Source organism: Sphaeramia orbicularis, chromosome 24 (genome assembly GCF_902148855.1).
Source record: "Sphaeramia orbicularis chromosome 24, fSphaOr1.1, whole genome shotgun sequence".
NCBI lineage: Eukaryota > Metazoa > Chordata > Actinopteri > Kurtiformes > Apogonidae > Sphaeramia > Sphaeramia orbicularis.
The window spans coordinates 10,844,657-10,860,641 of record NC_043979.1 but is presented as its reverse complement, the minus strand read 5'-3'; the positions used below and the strand labels follow the sequence as shown (position 1 = coordinate 10,860,641).

At 37.8% G+C, this 15,985-nt stretch overlaps 1 protein-coding gene across 11 annotated transcripts in view; it reads right to left on the bottom strand.

Annotated features, from left to right (window-relative positions):
- The window catches only part of cdc42bpab (CDC42 binding protein kinase alpha (DMPK-like) b), a 100,119-nt gene that overhangs the window by 13,146 nt on the left and 70,988 nt on the right, over window positions 1-15,985 (bottom strand). For 5 of the 11 annotated variants that reach the window (XM_030129018.1, XM_030129025.1, XM_030129021.1 and 2 more), the window contains 13 exons: window positions 14,917-15,022; window positions 11,613-11,737; window positions 10,624-10,729; window positions 10,160-10,308; window positions 9,980-10,071; window positions 8,947-9,023; window positions 8,664-8,711; window positions 7,071-7,109; window positions 6,286-6,405; window positions 4,171-4,254; window positions 3,975-4,080; window positions 2,680-2,816; window positions 1,208-1,347 (listed from right to left, as the gene is read on the bottom strand). In XM_030129018.1, the coding sequence (XP_029984878.1) occupies window positions 1,208-1,347; window positions 2,680-2,816; window positions 3,975-4,080; window positions 4,171-4,254; window positions 6,286-6,405; window positions 7,071-7,109; window positions 8,664-8,711; window positions 8,947-9,023; window positions 9,980-10,071; window positions 10,160-10,308; window positions 10,624-10,729; window positions 11,613-11,737; window positions 14,917-15,022 (1,329 nt within the window). The remainder of the gene's footprint in view (window positions 1-1,207; window positions 1,348-2,679; window positions 2,817-3,974; window positions 4,081-4,170; window positions 4,255-6,285; window positions 6,406-7,070; window positions 7,110-8,663; window positions 8,712-8,946; window positions 9,024-9,979; window positions 10,072-10,159; window positions 10,309-10,623; window positions 10,730-11,612; window positions 11,738-14,916; window positions 15,023-15,985) is intronic. The other 6 variants (XM_030129023.1, XM_030129024.1, XM_030129029.1 and 3 more) reach the window with 3 other exon arrangements.

Sequence of the window (15,985 nt, the reverse complement as noted above, 5' to 3'; positions counted from 1 at the left end):
CTTATTCAAGAATTACACACACTGAGGTTTTTATCCTCAATGCAGGTAAAACCATATCTTATGTAGTTATTTGTCATACCCGTGTTTCTCCTTGATATGAATGGAAACTTTTGAGTCTTCTTTTATGCTGTGAAATGTCTAGTATTAATTAGCATTACAGCGCATTACCGCCACCTACTGTTGGGGAGTGTGAATGGGCAGTGCTCAGCTCCATTCAAAATAAAGCCCAGGATTGGTTTCTTAACATAATTTCTTTGCCCAAAGGCCTGCAACCCACTGAGAACAAGTTTGTGACCTACTTTTGGATCATGACCCACCAGTTGAGAATCACTGTTTTATTTTCATTATAACACACAACATTCTAGCACAACAAAACTTGACGCGTTTGTGCTTGTGGCCAATGAAGGACCTTAAATCAACTGATTCAGGATGTGGGCTGCACTGAGGTGGAACAACAACAATGAAAGGCGTTGATCTGGGCCCATAAGCAGCTGTTACAGAGAACTACATCAACCACAAAGGAAATGTAGTTTATGACATGTAAGGCAGAGTTGTGGCTTAGAGGAGTCCAGTTTTAAGTTTCAGTTGGGGATGAGGAATGGATGATGGTGAGAGTGAACTGGACAAACTGTGCATCATCATGATTAAGTAAACAGTAGCTACTGAGAATGAGAATTTGAAGAGAGCATAAATACATGAGAGTACACTATATTTAGAATATAGATGGAATATATTTAGACAGCTTTTTCTGACATGAAACAAACTGTTGATACACAAACAGTAACTTTACCTCACGGAACACAGGAATTGCTGACCTACCACTGCCATGATCTGTTGCTTAAACTGCCATTATCTTTTTTTTGTTGTTGTTATATGCCTTTTTAAGGTCTGTAAAGTACATGTTGCTTTTGCTCCATCCACAGCAGTACAGTGTTTTGCTTGAGTGCATGTAGTTCAGCTTTTCCAAACTGGAGGAGCCATGATACTGTTGATAATACCCTGACTGTACAGGTACATCATCAAAAACATTGTGCCTCAGACTTCTGTTATAACAACGCCGTTAGACAAGAACAAATTAGCTGAGACAGATGTGGATTATGGCAAAATCAAAGGTCTTTAAGTATAGATCACATGCCTGTTAACAAATGATGTTCAATCACATAAACTCAAAGAACATATTCCATAGTAACTGCAGTATCTGTCTCACCTCATATCTATGACTTGGCTGACTATGACACTTGGCTGTGTAGCTTTTCCTTCTCCCAGTTCATACAAGAACAGCTTAAAGTCACACACCACTGCCATTGCCCTCTGCCAGCCCTTCTTCACCCCTGTTGGTTTGGGAACCTAGGACAGATATAGACAGATGGTTATGTGACAGTTTAACCCTTTTGCCCTCCTCAAATTTACTACCCTCTGGTTACCTTTGTGACAAAAATGTACACATGTGAAAACTGCTAAAAAAAACATCATACGTCAATATTTTTTCTTCCTTTAAAAAAAAAAAAAAAAAAAAAATCTCTTAAACAACCTCCGCCCAGCTCAAAATGACCAAACATTCAACAATTTTCAAGATTTTAACCCTTTAAATTCCAGTTTAATTATTGGAATTCTAAGAGATTTATTACAAAAAAAAAAAAAAAAAAAATCTTTTTTTTTTTTTTTTTAAATCTCACTGCCATTAGACTTTGTAACTGTACTTTCTCTGATAATTTTATTTAGAAGAAAACTAGTAATATTTGACATTTTTACTGTATTCCACCAGTTTCAACCACTCTGTCATTGCAGGCTGATGTATGAAATTATATCAACCTACAAATATTTTGTTTCTTATTTTTTCATAAGGGAGGTAGTATTTGACGCTACAGAAAAAATACTAATGCAATGCAAATCTTTGAAATATCCAAGGCTCTAATCACCACCAGTGTTCCATCTGCCATTTCATATGGAAATTATAAAATTTTTTGTGTTTCTTTTTTATTTGGTCATAAATCACTCAGAATTCAATTAAACTGGAATTTAAAGGGTTAAAATCCTAAAAATTGTTGAATGTTTGGTAGTTTTGAGTAGGGAAGAAGTTGTTTAAAAGATTTCTGGGGGGAAAAAAAAAAGCAAAAAAAAATTATATTGCTGTATGATGATTTTACAGCAGTTTTTGTGTGCATTTACATTTTTGCCACAAAGATAACCAGAGGATGCAAAATGCATCACAGGAGTACAAAACACATGTAAGGGTAGAAGACACTGGATTTCAAAAATATACCTAAAAAGAAAAGTTTGTGCCAAATTTCATAGAGAAAGCTGCAGCACAGCCAAAATAATCACCAAATGGAAAAAAAAGAGAGAGAAAAATGTACAAAAATGCCCAAAGACCTAAGGATTAATTCATCATGAATGTAGTCATTTGGAGCAACAACAACAAAAAACCTGTCACAACATTACAATATATTCTCGGAATGTAAGCAATGTTGTTTACTCTGGTGTGGATGTATGGACTAAAGAGGAGAGGGTGCACTCCAAGGTTTATTTGGTTTCACATGAAGTAAACAACTTGCAAATCACATCTTGTCCCAGGGCTTACAAACATGTGCATTCTTTTAAACCCACTTGTGCTGACGAGGATAAACGAGTCCTTTTCTGAGGCTAGACACAACCACAGCCCTGGTCAGTCCCACTCACCCTGACGTGCCCTTCATATGCAGTACCGATACCCCTCTGTGGGTCGATACCCAGTGGGCCCTTGGTCTGGTCCTGGGGTACGGGACACACAGCCGGAGCCTTGTCCGCACATGTCACGTGGCAGGAAAAGTTGCAAACTTTAAATGGAAACAGAGAAGACTGTCATGTCAAGTCATTTATTTACAGCACAGGTGTCAAACATATGGCCAGAGGGTCAAAACTGACCAGACAAAAGGGTCCAATCTAGCACGAGGGATGAATTTTTGGAAAGAAAAAATTACACTGAAGATATTAATGATCAGTGGAGTTTAAATATTTTTAGTTCAGGTTCCACATACAGACCAATATAATCTAAAGTGGATCAGACCAGTAAAATACTATTTTAATAACCTATACATAATGACAACTATAAATGTTTGTCTTTGTTTTAGTGTAAAAAGTACAATTCTATGAAAATGTTGACATTTATAAACTATTCTTTCACACAAAATGTAAATAACCTGAACAGATATGAACGTGAAATGTCTTAAGAGAAATAAAGGTAATTTTAACAATATTCTTCCTGTTACTAAATGTTCTGTGTATTTGTAGATCCACTGTGATCTGTACATTGTACCATAATGCACATGTATAAATGATAAACTGAGGCATAATATTGTTATAATTGCACCTATTTTTGTTAAGACATTTCAGGTTGTTCATGTTATTCCCATTTTTAGGGAAACTTTGTAGATGTAAACACTTTCATAATGTAATTAACCTTTTTTACTGTTATTATTTTACCAGTCTGGCCCACTTCACATCATATTGGGCCCCTAGACAAAATTAAGTTTGATACCCTTGATTTATAGTAATACTATGTGTGTTATAAGTGTTCTGTCTCAGGTTTCTACAAGTAAATTTAAGACTTTTAAGACTACTTCAAACAGAATTTATTGCCCATTTCACAGTCTATATCTATATATACTCATAGAATTTAGGAAAATGTATTTATTTACCCCAACACCGAGAGTCATTTCTCACCAAGGGCTGCAAAGGTAGCAATAATTGGTTCCTAATTTCAAAATAAATTGTGGCATTGGAATGGGTGGAACTGAGTAGAATAACGTTACTATCTTTGCAGCTTAGACACTTCCCAGACACATTTAAACACAACAACTTAACACCTACCATATTAAATTTAATATCTTTTTAAGACTTTTTTTTAGGTATTAAATGCAGACTTCTAAATTCAAGACTATTAAGACTTCTTAAGACCCCGCGGGAACCCTGTGAGATGTTCAAATTCTCCTCACCTTCACAGGTACACCCTTGACGTATGAGCCCGACCATGAGTGACGTGCACTGGTTACACTTAGTGGGTGTGTTGAATGTTTTCACCACAAACTGATGTGCTTTTGGCTGTGAAAGACATAAGAATGAATCAGTGGTGAAACTCAAACCATCTGAGCTTTACAGTGCAACGTCCAGTCAAGTGAAAATGCATCTAACCTTAGGTGAAGAGCGCCCGATGCTGCCGTATCCTCCTGATCGCATAGTGGGTGTCTGGACTGTACGGGGAGGATGATCTATCAACTGCAAAATAGAACATACGACAGCATGAAGTCATCACATATGCTGTTCTATACTGTCTGTGTTTGTTAGTGACAAATGAACAGCCACCCAGGCCAAAGTATCCCAAACAAACAAGAGGTAGAGAGGTCAGAACTGAGGTGGAAGTGGTTTGAGCTGGCAGTTATTCTATGTAAGAAGTCCTGAGGTAATGCAGAGACTGACAAGATATGACTAATATACTCTGAAGCTCCAGTGCAGTGTCCAGGTTTTCTGTTCATTTCCCACACATATTTCTGTTTAAGTTGCATGTGCTTTTCCATTGTAAACATCGATAATGAAACACACCACAGACGCCGTCAAAGCCTGAGAGAAGACGCCAGGCTCAGTTTTGACTGCAGTTTCCTGAGGCTCTCAGTGTTAATCAAGTTTCCATTGTGCTCGTGTTCATGCATTTCTCCTTAATGAAGGTATTCACCATTCACAAGGGCTGACCTGTTGGACAGTCTAAGCATTGTCAGTTGTTCTGAGAAAGAGTTTGAGTCTAATCTGAAACGGAAAACAGTCAGCTGAAGTGGTATCTGAAACATGTGGGACTCATCTTGTCTAGTTCCTTAACATGCTAGACAGACAGACGTCATGTTTGGGGAAGAGCAGCCAGTGTTTCACTTGTGAATCCCCGACATGGGGACTTGAGACACATGACTTTGACAACTTCAAAGGTGACTTGCAATTCTGCTGCATTTCCAAAAGACAAAAAAATAAAAATGATTGTGAAATGTAAAGCGAAACAACTCTTTTCCTGAGCACAGATGGTTGGCAAATTAATCAGCAGCCAATCAGCTTTGACCAGTTAAAAATCACCTAAAAAAAATCACCTTTGATCAGTTAAAACGACAATTTCCAACTGCATTTTATATTTTAGGCTGCATGAGTAATGGTTAAAATTCATGCTAACCATGTTATTTAGTGAGGATGGGCTTAAGCCAGGAGTGGCCAGCCCTGGAAAAGAAAGAAGATGTCAAAACTGCAGTTAGATACATCAATACAGCATCTCTAATTATGATATACTGGCTTCACTTTTTTCCATATTGATCACTTGCTTAAGATGCAGATGAGAGACCTGCAGAAGGAAGCTGTCATCTTCTTTTCCTATATTTATGTAGGCTTTAATGTTAGCACTTAGCTTAAGCCAGGGGTGGCTAACCCTGGTCCTGGAGAGCCACTATCCTGCATGTTTTAGATGTATTCCTCTTGCAACACACCTGATTCAAATGATAAGCCTATCATCAAGCTCTGCAGAAGTCTGATAACAACCGTCAGGTGTGCTGGAAGAGGGGACACCATCTAAAACATGCAGAATAGTGGCTCTCCAGGACCAGGGTTAGCCACCCCTGGCTTAAGCTAAGTGCTAACACTAAAGCCTACATAAATATAGGAAAAGAAGATGACAGCTTCCTTCTGCAGGTCTCTCATCTGCATCTTAAGCAAGTGATCAATATGGAAAAAAGTGAAGCCAATATATCATAATTAGAGATGCTGTATTGATGTATCTAACTGCAGTTTTGACATCTTCTTTCTTTTCCAGAATGCTAGAAACTTTGGACAAAGTCAGGTTTTCTATATTATGTATATATATTTCTATATTATATTATATAATATTTTTAAAAAAGCCTACCGATGCTTTAATGTATCAAGTACTTCATGCTTTGTTTTTTTTTTTTTTTAAAGAAAGAAAAGATAAAGGGATAAAATAAGTGAAAGACTACCTGCAAAGGAGGGGGGGGGGGGGGTTAAGAGTGCACAGTGACTTGTTTAGGACTTCCAGTTTGACTTAGGACTTGACTCATGACACCAGAGCTCAGACTGGACACTTTTTCCCACCTGTGAAGTACTACTTTTTCAAATATGACTGTCTGGAAGGGAATTATTAGGCTTTCTGACCATTATCCAGAGATTCTGATTAATTATATAAATATATATATATATATATATATATATATATATGAGATTCAGTCTGGCTTGTACCAAACAGACTCCCTGACTGTATCTGACCTCTATGGGCTCCATATCACTAGCCATGGAGGGGGAACGTGAACGCTGCTTGAGGTGGGACTTAGGGTCATCTTCCCTAGATGGAGTGTTGGAGGGGGTGAAGTTATCCATAGAGTCCACCTGAGGAGAGAGAGAGAGAGGAAGGGTCGAGAAGAAAAACCAAGGAAACAGAAGTCAAAAGAGGACAAAAAGGGGAAAAGAGAAAGAGCAAGAAAAGAGAAAGAGGGAGGGGTAGAGAAGAAGAAAGTGTTAGTGGAACAAAAACAAAAAAAACCCAATATGTATAACCCATGCTTAAATGCAGGTGCCAAACTATATAAATGAAAAGAATAAAAATATATTGTGGTCAATATATGTGGTCACATCCATTGGACGTTAAAAGTTACAGAAGAAATCGACCACAACTTTACTGTACACCATGTGATACAACACGGAAACATCCCAGCCCAGTGACCATGCTAATTCAGACACCGCAAGCGTTCACCAAACACCATGCACGGCCATTCACAATGCTACGTACACCGAGGAATAAAAAGGAAACCCACACAGGCGTCAATGCATACTGGGAAGCACAGGAAGTAGAACCCACTGTCATTACTGTCAACACACAGGTCCAGAACATTAACGCCACATCCTTCAAAGCAAGGAGATGTGTTTCAACCCCCCGCCATGCAGACAGCCACAGCAAACAGACACATATACAAAGAACAGCGTGACAAAGACAAAACAGCACATTCAGAAAAGGCTCAATGACAGCGATCACAGAGCGCAGTGTTGGTGCTTACACGTCTGCCTTTGCTAGCTGGGCCAACGGATGGCGAGCGCTTCAGTGGCGTGAGGAGAGGCGGAGAGTGGCAGAGACACAGAGATGAGTAAAATGTCAGAAAAGCCTGTCTATCGGGAGCTCAAAACACATATTAAAACAGACTGAGGGAGGAAAAATCAAATACTGAAAACTACTGGGTGACCACCAGGGTTGAGCTGATGAGTGCAGACTGCAGAGAGATAGATATACATTTATAAAATAAATACACAAAGTAAGAGAGAGGGAGCAGCTGGGAAAGTCAGTATGAACATGAAGACTGTGGAGGGTCTTCGTCAGAAAAAATGAACATTAAAGGGTTGCAGGAAAGATTTTAAAAAAGTATTTGGCACTTGTCGAACCAAGTCCTAGCACTAAAAAGCCAGAGCCATTCGCGCAGCTCACAGATCTATGAAGACTAGCAACTACCTGCTCATAAAGGACACACACCGCAAAACATGTCAATATGTGTTTTCAGTGTTCGAAAGAGTTCCAGTCAAGCAGGCCTTCTGGGTTTATGTCATGGATTTTCTTGAAAACAACATCAAGAACTTTTACAACTGTATTTTTTAACTTTGAGCTTACGTTACTATGTGTATTGTGAGCATTGCCAATTGCTTATATTTCAACAGACTTGGCTGAAATTCATACTGAACCAGTTCATTTTCAGTCAGGGCCAAAATTTCTTGCAATGATATAAATGGATTCTTTGCGTTACTGGGATTTGTCATTCAATTTCATTGTAAAAAACAAACAAACATGGGCAGCAAAATTTGTAAAACAACAAAACATAACTGGCATTATTCCCAAAGCTTTTGGCTACAACTATAAAGAGATGGTACGGATATTTTTTTTTTTTTTTACTGGAACAAAGAATCCCAAATTCAAAAATAATAATCTTCACTAATTTTTACTTTAAAATTTTGATTTGGTGTAGTATTAATATAATTCATATAAAAAGGAAACATACACTGATACATGCATTATAATATATTGCAAATTATCCTCAGGTTGTCTTGGGTGTTCAGTATAAATATTAAAGTAATTCAGTGCAAAATAAGCTCTTAAAAGCACATATACTAATGATGAAATTAGATCCTGGTTTTAACCAAGATTTTTTTTTTCCAAGAAAAGCCATCTCCTGTACTGGGAGCACTGGGTTAATCAGTATGAAATGACCCTGTTTTATAAGCATTTTATTTTTGTTGAAGAAAAACAACTGAAATTAAATTGAGTAAAAATATATGAAAGTCCTTCATTATGTATTTAGGGATTTGTTTTGTTTTAAGAAAGATAAGAGTCTACTTTAGACCAGCTTTAATTGTAAAGTGTCATGAGATAACTTTTATGATGTGACACTATATAAATAAAATTTTATTGATTGATTGATTGAGGATGAAGACCTTAAAAATCAACAGCATTGACATATTTTACAGTTTTCAGTTACACTGATGCACAGGCACAAACTCACAGACACATGTACTCACACATCTACGCTGTCTTTCTTCACTAGTGTATATATGCATAACTACTGTTACATACACATGGACCTCTGGCTGATTTAGAGGAAACTTACGTCTTCCCAAAACTCAATTAAAGAGGATGAGGATGAAGAATAAGAGTCCTGATGTACCAGAGAATGAAGCAAGGAAACAACCAAAAAGATAAAACAAAAAATAAAGATCTGAAACGTCATGTGTAAATAAAAAGTGCCATGAAGAAAACACAAACTGACACCAGTCAGAGTAGAAGTGCAGGATTAAATCAATTCAATGCAACAGTTCTTCTCACCTACTGTATGTAAAACAGTCCCAATAAAGTTTATTTACAACATCCCTGTTCAGCTGAAGAATACTTACATCGAACTGATCAAGTGCTGAGGTGGGGGCGTTGAGGAAAGCCAAGAAGGAATTCTGGGAATCCTGGTGCTTGACACCTACAGACACAGAACAAAATAACACAAGCACAGTTAAGAGGGTAATATTAGAACATCAAAGGCTGCTTTAAACAAAATAAGTCACGGGACTGTGTCATATGACCCCAGGAACAATACGTTTCCATGTACAAACCACAAAGCTTTATTTCTCAAATATGAGCACTGAGGCAGGACCTGCTAATGTGATCCCAGCTGCAAAGTAACCCTCTCTGTAAAATTAATCTGTCATCAAGGCTTTACAGTGCAGATTATTTATGAACTTTCAGTATTCAGTGGAAAGTAACAGTGATCTTTTTCGTCTTCGAAAATTGCCCCTGACATAAGAGAAATTCAATATGTTTAACCTATAAAGACCCAAACCTCTACCTGCAACCAAAACCATCGACTGATCTAAAATGTTTAATAAATTCTGATCCAATAATCCTGCCAATCCATCTAAATAATTGGTGTAAAATGCAGTTTGTCATCCTTTCACAGTCATCAGATATGACCCAGTCAGACAGTGAATGTGGAAACACCGTCATCTTCTACAACACTGATTCAACAGTAAAACCCATGGAGTTTGATAAATGACAGAGGATAGAGACACTGGTTTTTATGTTCAGTTATTGAAATATTTGCTGAAAAAGTAACTTATTCTTGAGTTTCCTCTATTTCCTAACCCTCATCTTTAATCTGAGCTGTTAAGAACATCTACATGATCAGTAAGTTAAATGTAGGAAAACATATGATTTACACTGAAAAATAGCAAAATACAGAGAATAATATCATAATAAATGGCAATCAATCAGTTAAGAAAAGTTAAATATAGAGTAAAAAAATATTTGGGAAGCACCAGATAAGTAGCACTGGGTCTTTATGGGTTAAGCTTATGAAAGGATAGATTCATTCATCCTTTTTTGTGCATTTGATAATGAAGTGGAAAACACAAAGGCCGTATGAATCTTCAGTTGTACCTCTGCGTAGCCGTAGCTCCTCCGTCTCCTTCTTCAGCCTGTCGATTTCAGCCAGGAGTTCCTGATTTTTTGCCTCCACTTCCTGCAGTTTACTGGTGGATCAGAAAGTGAACATGTCATTAATCACTGCCAGCAGATCTTATTTCTAGCAAAACATCCGTGCAATGTCGGTATCCGTACCATTCTGTGGAGATGTTGTTGGCCTTAACCTTGTTCAGTTCATCCTGGATGCCTTGTTTGGCCCTGATCTCTGCATCCAGGGCCGACTGCAGCTCCAAACGGGCTGACATGTCCAGCTTCGCAAACCGACGCATCTTCCATGGCATGTCCTATGAGATGACATGAAATAAGGTTATGGTTAATAAGTCAGTGAACATGAGACACCAGTGATGCTCATGTAACAGGATTACTAATCCCATTTATTTATAGTTACACAAAATCCAAAACCTTAAAACCTTCTGTGTTTGTTTAGTTGTATTCCTAACCCATTCCTTATTCATTGTTCTAATATAAATCTGAAAAGTGTAAAGGTGCCAAACAAGACTTCATCTAGCTTGAATTCCAATGAGCTATCTTCAGATTACTTGACAGTAATGCCAGCCCACTGTCAGTGAAAACAGTGTGTTCATGTGTGTTTGTTTCACCGTCGCTCTCGCTCCCAGGCTGGAGTTCCTCAGTCCTTCCAGCTCCTCTGTCATCTTAGTGGCAAGAGCCTGTAGGTAGCCTCGAGCATCCTTCTCATCGCTCACCCTACAGCAAATACACAAAAATACCATATTTGTGTTATACATGGACAATAATGTAGATCATATAAACATTCACACTACAAGAGGTTTGGACTATTAACACTTTCACACCATTAGCAGCACAAAGGCAAACAGACACGTTCAGTCCGCACGTCGATCTAGGCTTTTTTGTTTCAGCTTGAACTCCCACTTTGATGATAACGTAAGACTGTCAGACAATCTGCACGGCAAAGTTTGCATTTTCAAACTTTAAGATAAGCAAAACACGTTGAAGAAACAGAGTTTTGACAAATTGTGTGTCACTTTCACAGAGTAGCACAACTTTGCCACCAGGGGGCAGTGTCAGTCACTGAAAACTTCTATCTGTGCATTCCACACTCATTTGTATGTGCATGTTTGGAATGTGTGTGTACACATTGGTGCAAGTGTGTGGATGGATGGATCTTGTGAGCTTTTGTGTGTGTGTGTGTGTGTGTGTGTGTGTGTGTGTGTGTGTGTGTGTGTGTGTGGTATGTGTGCTATGTGAAGACTGTGGGTTCATCCAACAGAGGGAAGCTGAGCAGCTGGCGAGGTGTCAGCTGCCATGGGAAGTGATCTGAGCGGAAGGGAGGGTCAAGTAGCTCTAAGATCTTTAAAGGCATGTGCAAAATGCCCCAACTATACTTTATGGTGGAACCCAATACACTGCTAGACAGCAGAGGAGAGAAGGGGTGTGTGTGTGTGTGTGTGTGTGTGTGTGTGTGTTTGTATTTGTGTGTGTGAGTGAACGCTTTGTGTGTAGCTGTTTTCAGTTTTGCAATGAAGCATCAACAAAAAAGAATGAGCCTCAGTGAGTATTTGTCTATCTGTGTGTGTTGTTATTATTTTGGTGTGTATTTGTGTCTCACCACTGAATGATTTCTGTGATCTGCGCCTCCCAGTGTGCTACGCTCTCCTTTTTGTCAGCAAGCTCCCTCATCTCTTCCTCCAGCTGCCGGTTGGAGCTGCTCATTTTCTCAAACATGCTTGTGAGCTGAGGGAGAATAAAGCACACACACACAGAAAAACATCAACGCACAGTCATAAAGCTGTCATTGGAAGGTATGATTAGTAACTGCATCAACACTTCTCTAACTAGTCTATTTCCAATGCCACCAAGTCACAATAGAACATGTTGTACATATAAACTTTAACAATGCATTGTTAACATAAATTTTATGACAATCTCTCAACACAACTCTCATATTAAGAAAACAGTCTGACTTGTTTAATCTTGCTGCGTGAGGTGTATAGAGATGCAACTATGGTGACATCATTACAAGTTTCAATCTGCTCTATTGTTTGTTTAAATACTTCATTTTGTGGGCACATTTTTGGTGTCTCTCAGCTGTCAAGGCTATGATGTAACATGCAAGCCAAGACAATAATGCTTTAATATTGTTTTGCAATTACTTTCCAGTCGCCAAAAAAATCTTTGGACTGTCTGAGGATAGCGATGGTCTTTAAATGTCACTGCTGCTGCGAAGATCAAACCTTTTGACATAAACACATGTGGCGTGAAGTAAATGTTGTTTGGCATTTGGTAAATATTTGGAATGTAATATAACTGTTGATACATGGTATGCTTTAGTCTGCATTGTGTTTTCTGAAAAGAGTCAAGCCGACATATATGACGACATTGAGGTTTGCAGGAGCTGTTGGTACTTGAATGGGCAACTAATAACAACCAGACGCTGGAAGACTTAAGTATGCGTTCTCAATCAAAAACTAGGAGTCAAGTGAGATCATTGGATTTTGGGGAAAATGCAGAGATTTTTTGAGAGTTTATTTAAAGTTTCCTGAAAAGTGAAAGATACCAGAGACATGACAATGAGCAAATAGTCCTGCCTGTAGGGGGCGCAGTAAGAGTTAAACTTTCTGACTTCAAAGACTAAAATTTAAATACTGAAGGGATTGTGGTCTTTTTTTTTTTAAATCGAAATAATCAAACAAAAAAGATGGATTTATGACAAGTTAGCCTAAATTTGTGAATTAATCCAGATGACATAGACATGCCTGGACTCCATCAAACTCTCACAATATTACTCAAACATTGGAAGTTTGTCTATGACATTAGCTATGTTTCCAGAAAATGTCAGGCAAATTCAAAGTGAGGTTTGGAAAAGTTGCAAATATGGAAATGCAAAATATGTGTTTCCATAACCAGGTTTGGAGTGAATATTCTAGCCTGTGTTCAGATGCCGGTAGGTGGTGCTGTAGGTTTTGTGTCACATGGTTTTAATAAACTGAATAAAAGTGTCATGTGAAGCTGTTTTCCATCTAAAATGACTGTGATATCTTTTGTCGTTGAGACAGTAGAATACTTCAGCGTCCACGTATACATATTGTAGACCAGGCATGTTTAGAAGCTTTGGAATATGTGGGAAGATGAGGCTAATAGCTGAGCGGTCTGCTGATCAATCGTGAGTTAAATGTTCAGTGTGTCAAAAGTTATTTGGACAACTTATTTCCATTCTCTGTTGTGTACATTTATTATTTACATTATGTACACAAGCAAAAAAAAAAACTTTTTTTCTTTTTTGTGCTAAATTTTGCTCTCTCCATAAATATTTTCCAATGCAAAATTTCAAAATATGCATTTATGGAAGTGCACCTATTGGTTCAAAAGTCATTTGGTGTTCGCTAAGCACAAAATACAAAAAAACAAACAAAACTGTTCAATACTCTACATAACAAACATTACCGAACTCGCTCTATTACCCATCTTATACTTCTCAACAATCTCATGGGTTTTAACTTTAACTCAAAAAATCTACCTTTACTTGATGCAAATTAAACACAGAATAATCTACAACGCGGTGTGTACTACTTTGTATCTCATCTCGACGACATAGCAAATGGAAACCTCAATGATCTTCATGGCTTGAATGAGGTTATGAATGAATAAACAAATAAAATGTTTTGGAATATGTAAAGTACGGTAGGTGTGATTCATGTCGTCTCGTTTCTGCTGACATGTAACAGTGAAATCATTGAGCACTGGCTGTTACTTCTATAGACTATCAGTTACAGGGAAATGCAAGATGGGTTTGTCAGTGGATCATATTTCAAAATGAGACTCAGCAGTTAAAACACTTGCATCTGAAACCGTATGAAAGTGTCTGTTTATGCACATCTACAAATGGGCCATGCAAAAGAACATTAGAATCCAGTAACCAACCAGTATCTGACTCATGATTACCTTTAAAACATTTTCTCAGATGCCACACTTATTTCATGTTACCTTTCTGCTCTACGGCTGTATGATGATAGGGTGACTGATTTCTGAAGGATTTCTTTACAGTATTTTGGTCATAAACTGTGGTTTAACTTGACAGTTGTGCACACTCAGTGTCATAATCCAACAAACATAAATGGCATCATGACTCAAAGTGGAGCAGCTTCGTTACACTACCAAGCAAACAGTGGTTTTAAGTGCCTCACTTCAAAGATAAGCTAGGGAAAACAATAATATTTTCAGACACTTTGAAAGCATTGAATTTTTTTTTTTTTTTTTTAATGGGGAAAGATCTAATCTGTCCTGCAAGTTTAAGCTTTTAAAAATATAATCTTTCAGTACATGCAATAACAGGAAAATTAATTAAACAACTACAGTGATACGTGCTATCATTCCAGTGGCACCCACGTCCATATCCTCTATATTTCATCAAGACTATTTCTTTTTTAAAATCGGTTGCAGACTTTAAAAACAACATCCCGACATTTTATTCCATATGTCAAAATGCCTCCCACTTCTAAGACATTGTTTAAATTGGGGGCCTTTTTGAACTTCCAAGAGCCGTTTCCAAAATCAACAGCGCGTAATCCAGAGAGTCATTCCATCTGACTGCGTAGGAGGTTACAGGGTGTTTTTATGAAGGATATTGAACAGTGATTTCTTTGGCATTGCAGGGAGAGAGGGGGTGGAGGAGAGGAATGCAATGAAAGCGCTGGGGCCAGGCCCGACTGAGAGGGGTTACCTGGGGTTAGGGGGATTGTGGTTTGGTGAGTGTAAGTGAGTGTGTTTTAACCAAGGAGGGAAAAATGACTAGAAACCTTAAAGAGCTAAACAGAAAAACATGAAAAGTATATGTTTTACATTCACATTTTGTGTGATACATATTTATTAGTCCAGTAATATTAAGATAACCCTTAATAAAACAGATCTCTTACCTTATCCAATTCACTAGACAACTTCTTATTCTCTTCTGTGAGGAGGATTCTCTCTCTCTCATACTTCTGCTTGTACTCAGTCTCAAACTCTTCCCGCTCGCTTTGGCTAAAAGGAAACAGCAAATACACACATTAAATCATGATGGTGTATAAAATCTGCTTCATAATTTATAAGTGCATGTCCGGTCCGCATTCTTAAATAACTGTCATTTCTTCAGTGCTAGTCCAAAACTAGACCTGGTTTCCAGTTTTTGTAAACAACCCAAGCAGTGGTGGAAGATTCACATTGTTTATTCATGTGTAAGTATCAATACACACTATGGAAATACTCTACTACAAGTAAAAATCTGCATAAAGACATTAGTAACAGTATGTAGGTATTATTGGCAAAATGTACTTAAAGTATGAAAAGTGTAGTAAAACAGTCCCTGTATTTTACATTTAATTACTACATTCATGGGCTTGTTGCATTTTATTGTTGTAAAGTATATTACAAATTAAGTGGTTTTGATAATGCTCTCTTTCTTTGGTTTGATTAAGGTTGCATTCGCTGTAGCATCATTTCAATAAACTTCTACAGTGTTTCAACATTTATTTCTGCTATATGGGACACATAACATTGTTAAACCTAGACCTGACCATCTGAGGTAACCCCAGATCACAACACTGCCCCCACTGGCTTGTATTGAGGCACGAGGCATGATGGGTAAACACTTCATCCACCTCTCTTTTCACACTGATGTGCCCATCACTCCGTAACAGGGTCAATCTGGACTCATCAGACCGCATGACTTTTTTTTCCACTGAAACACAGACCAGTCTTTATGCTCTAATCAAACTAATGTTATTTGACGTTGGTTAAGAAATGACAAGCAACTCACTGCATCAGTTAAAAGACTTATTGTAGCTGAAACATGTTCATCACTGCTGTAATTATGCAATGGAAGTTTGTAGCATCTTGTGAGAATGACATATCACTAAAAAGTTAACTTTTTCTGAGCACAGTACAAGCTGTTTTCAACTTTGTGACAATGCGTTTTCCAGAAAATCCAAAACACTTTAAGGAGTT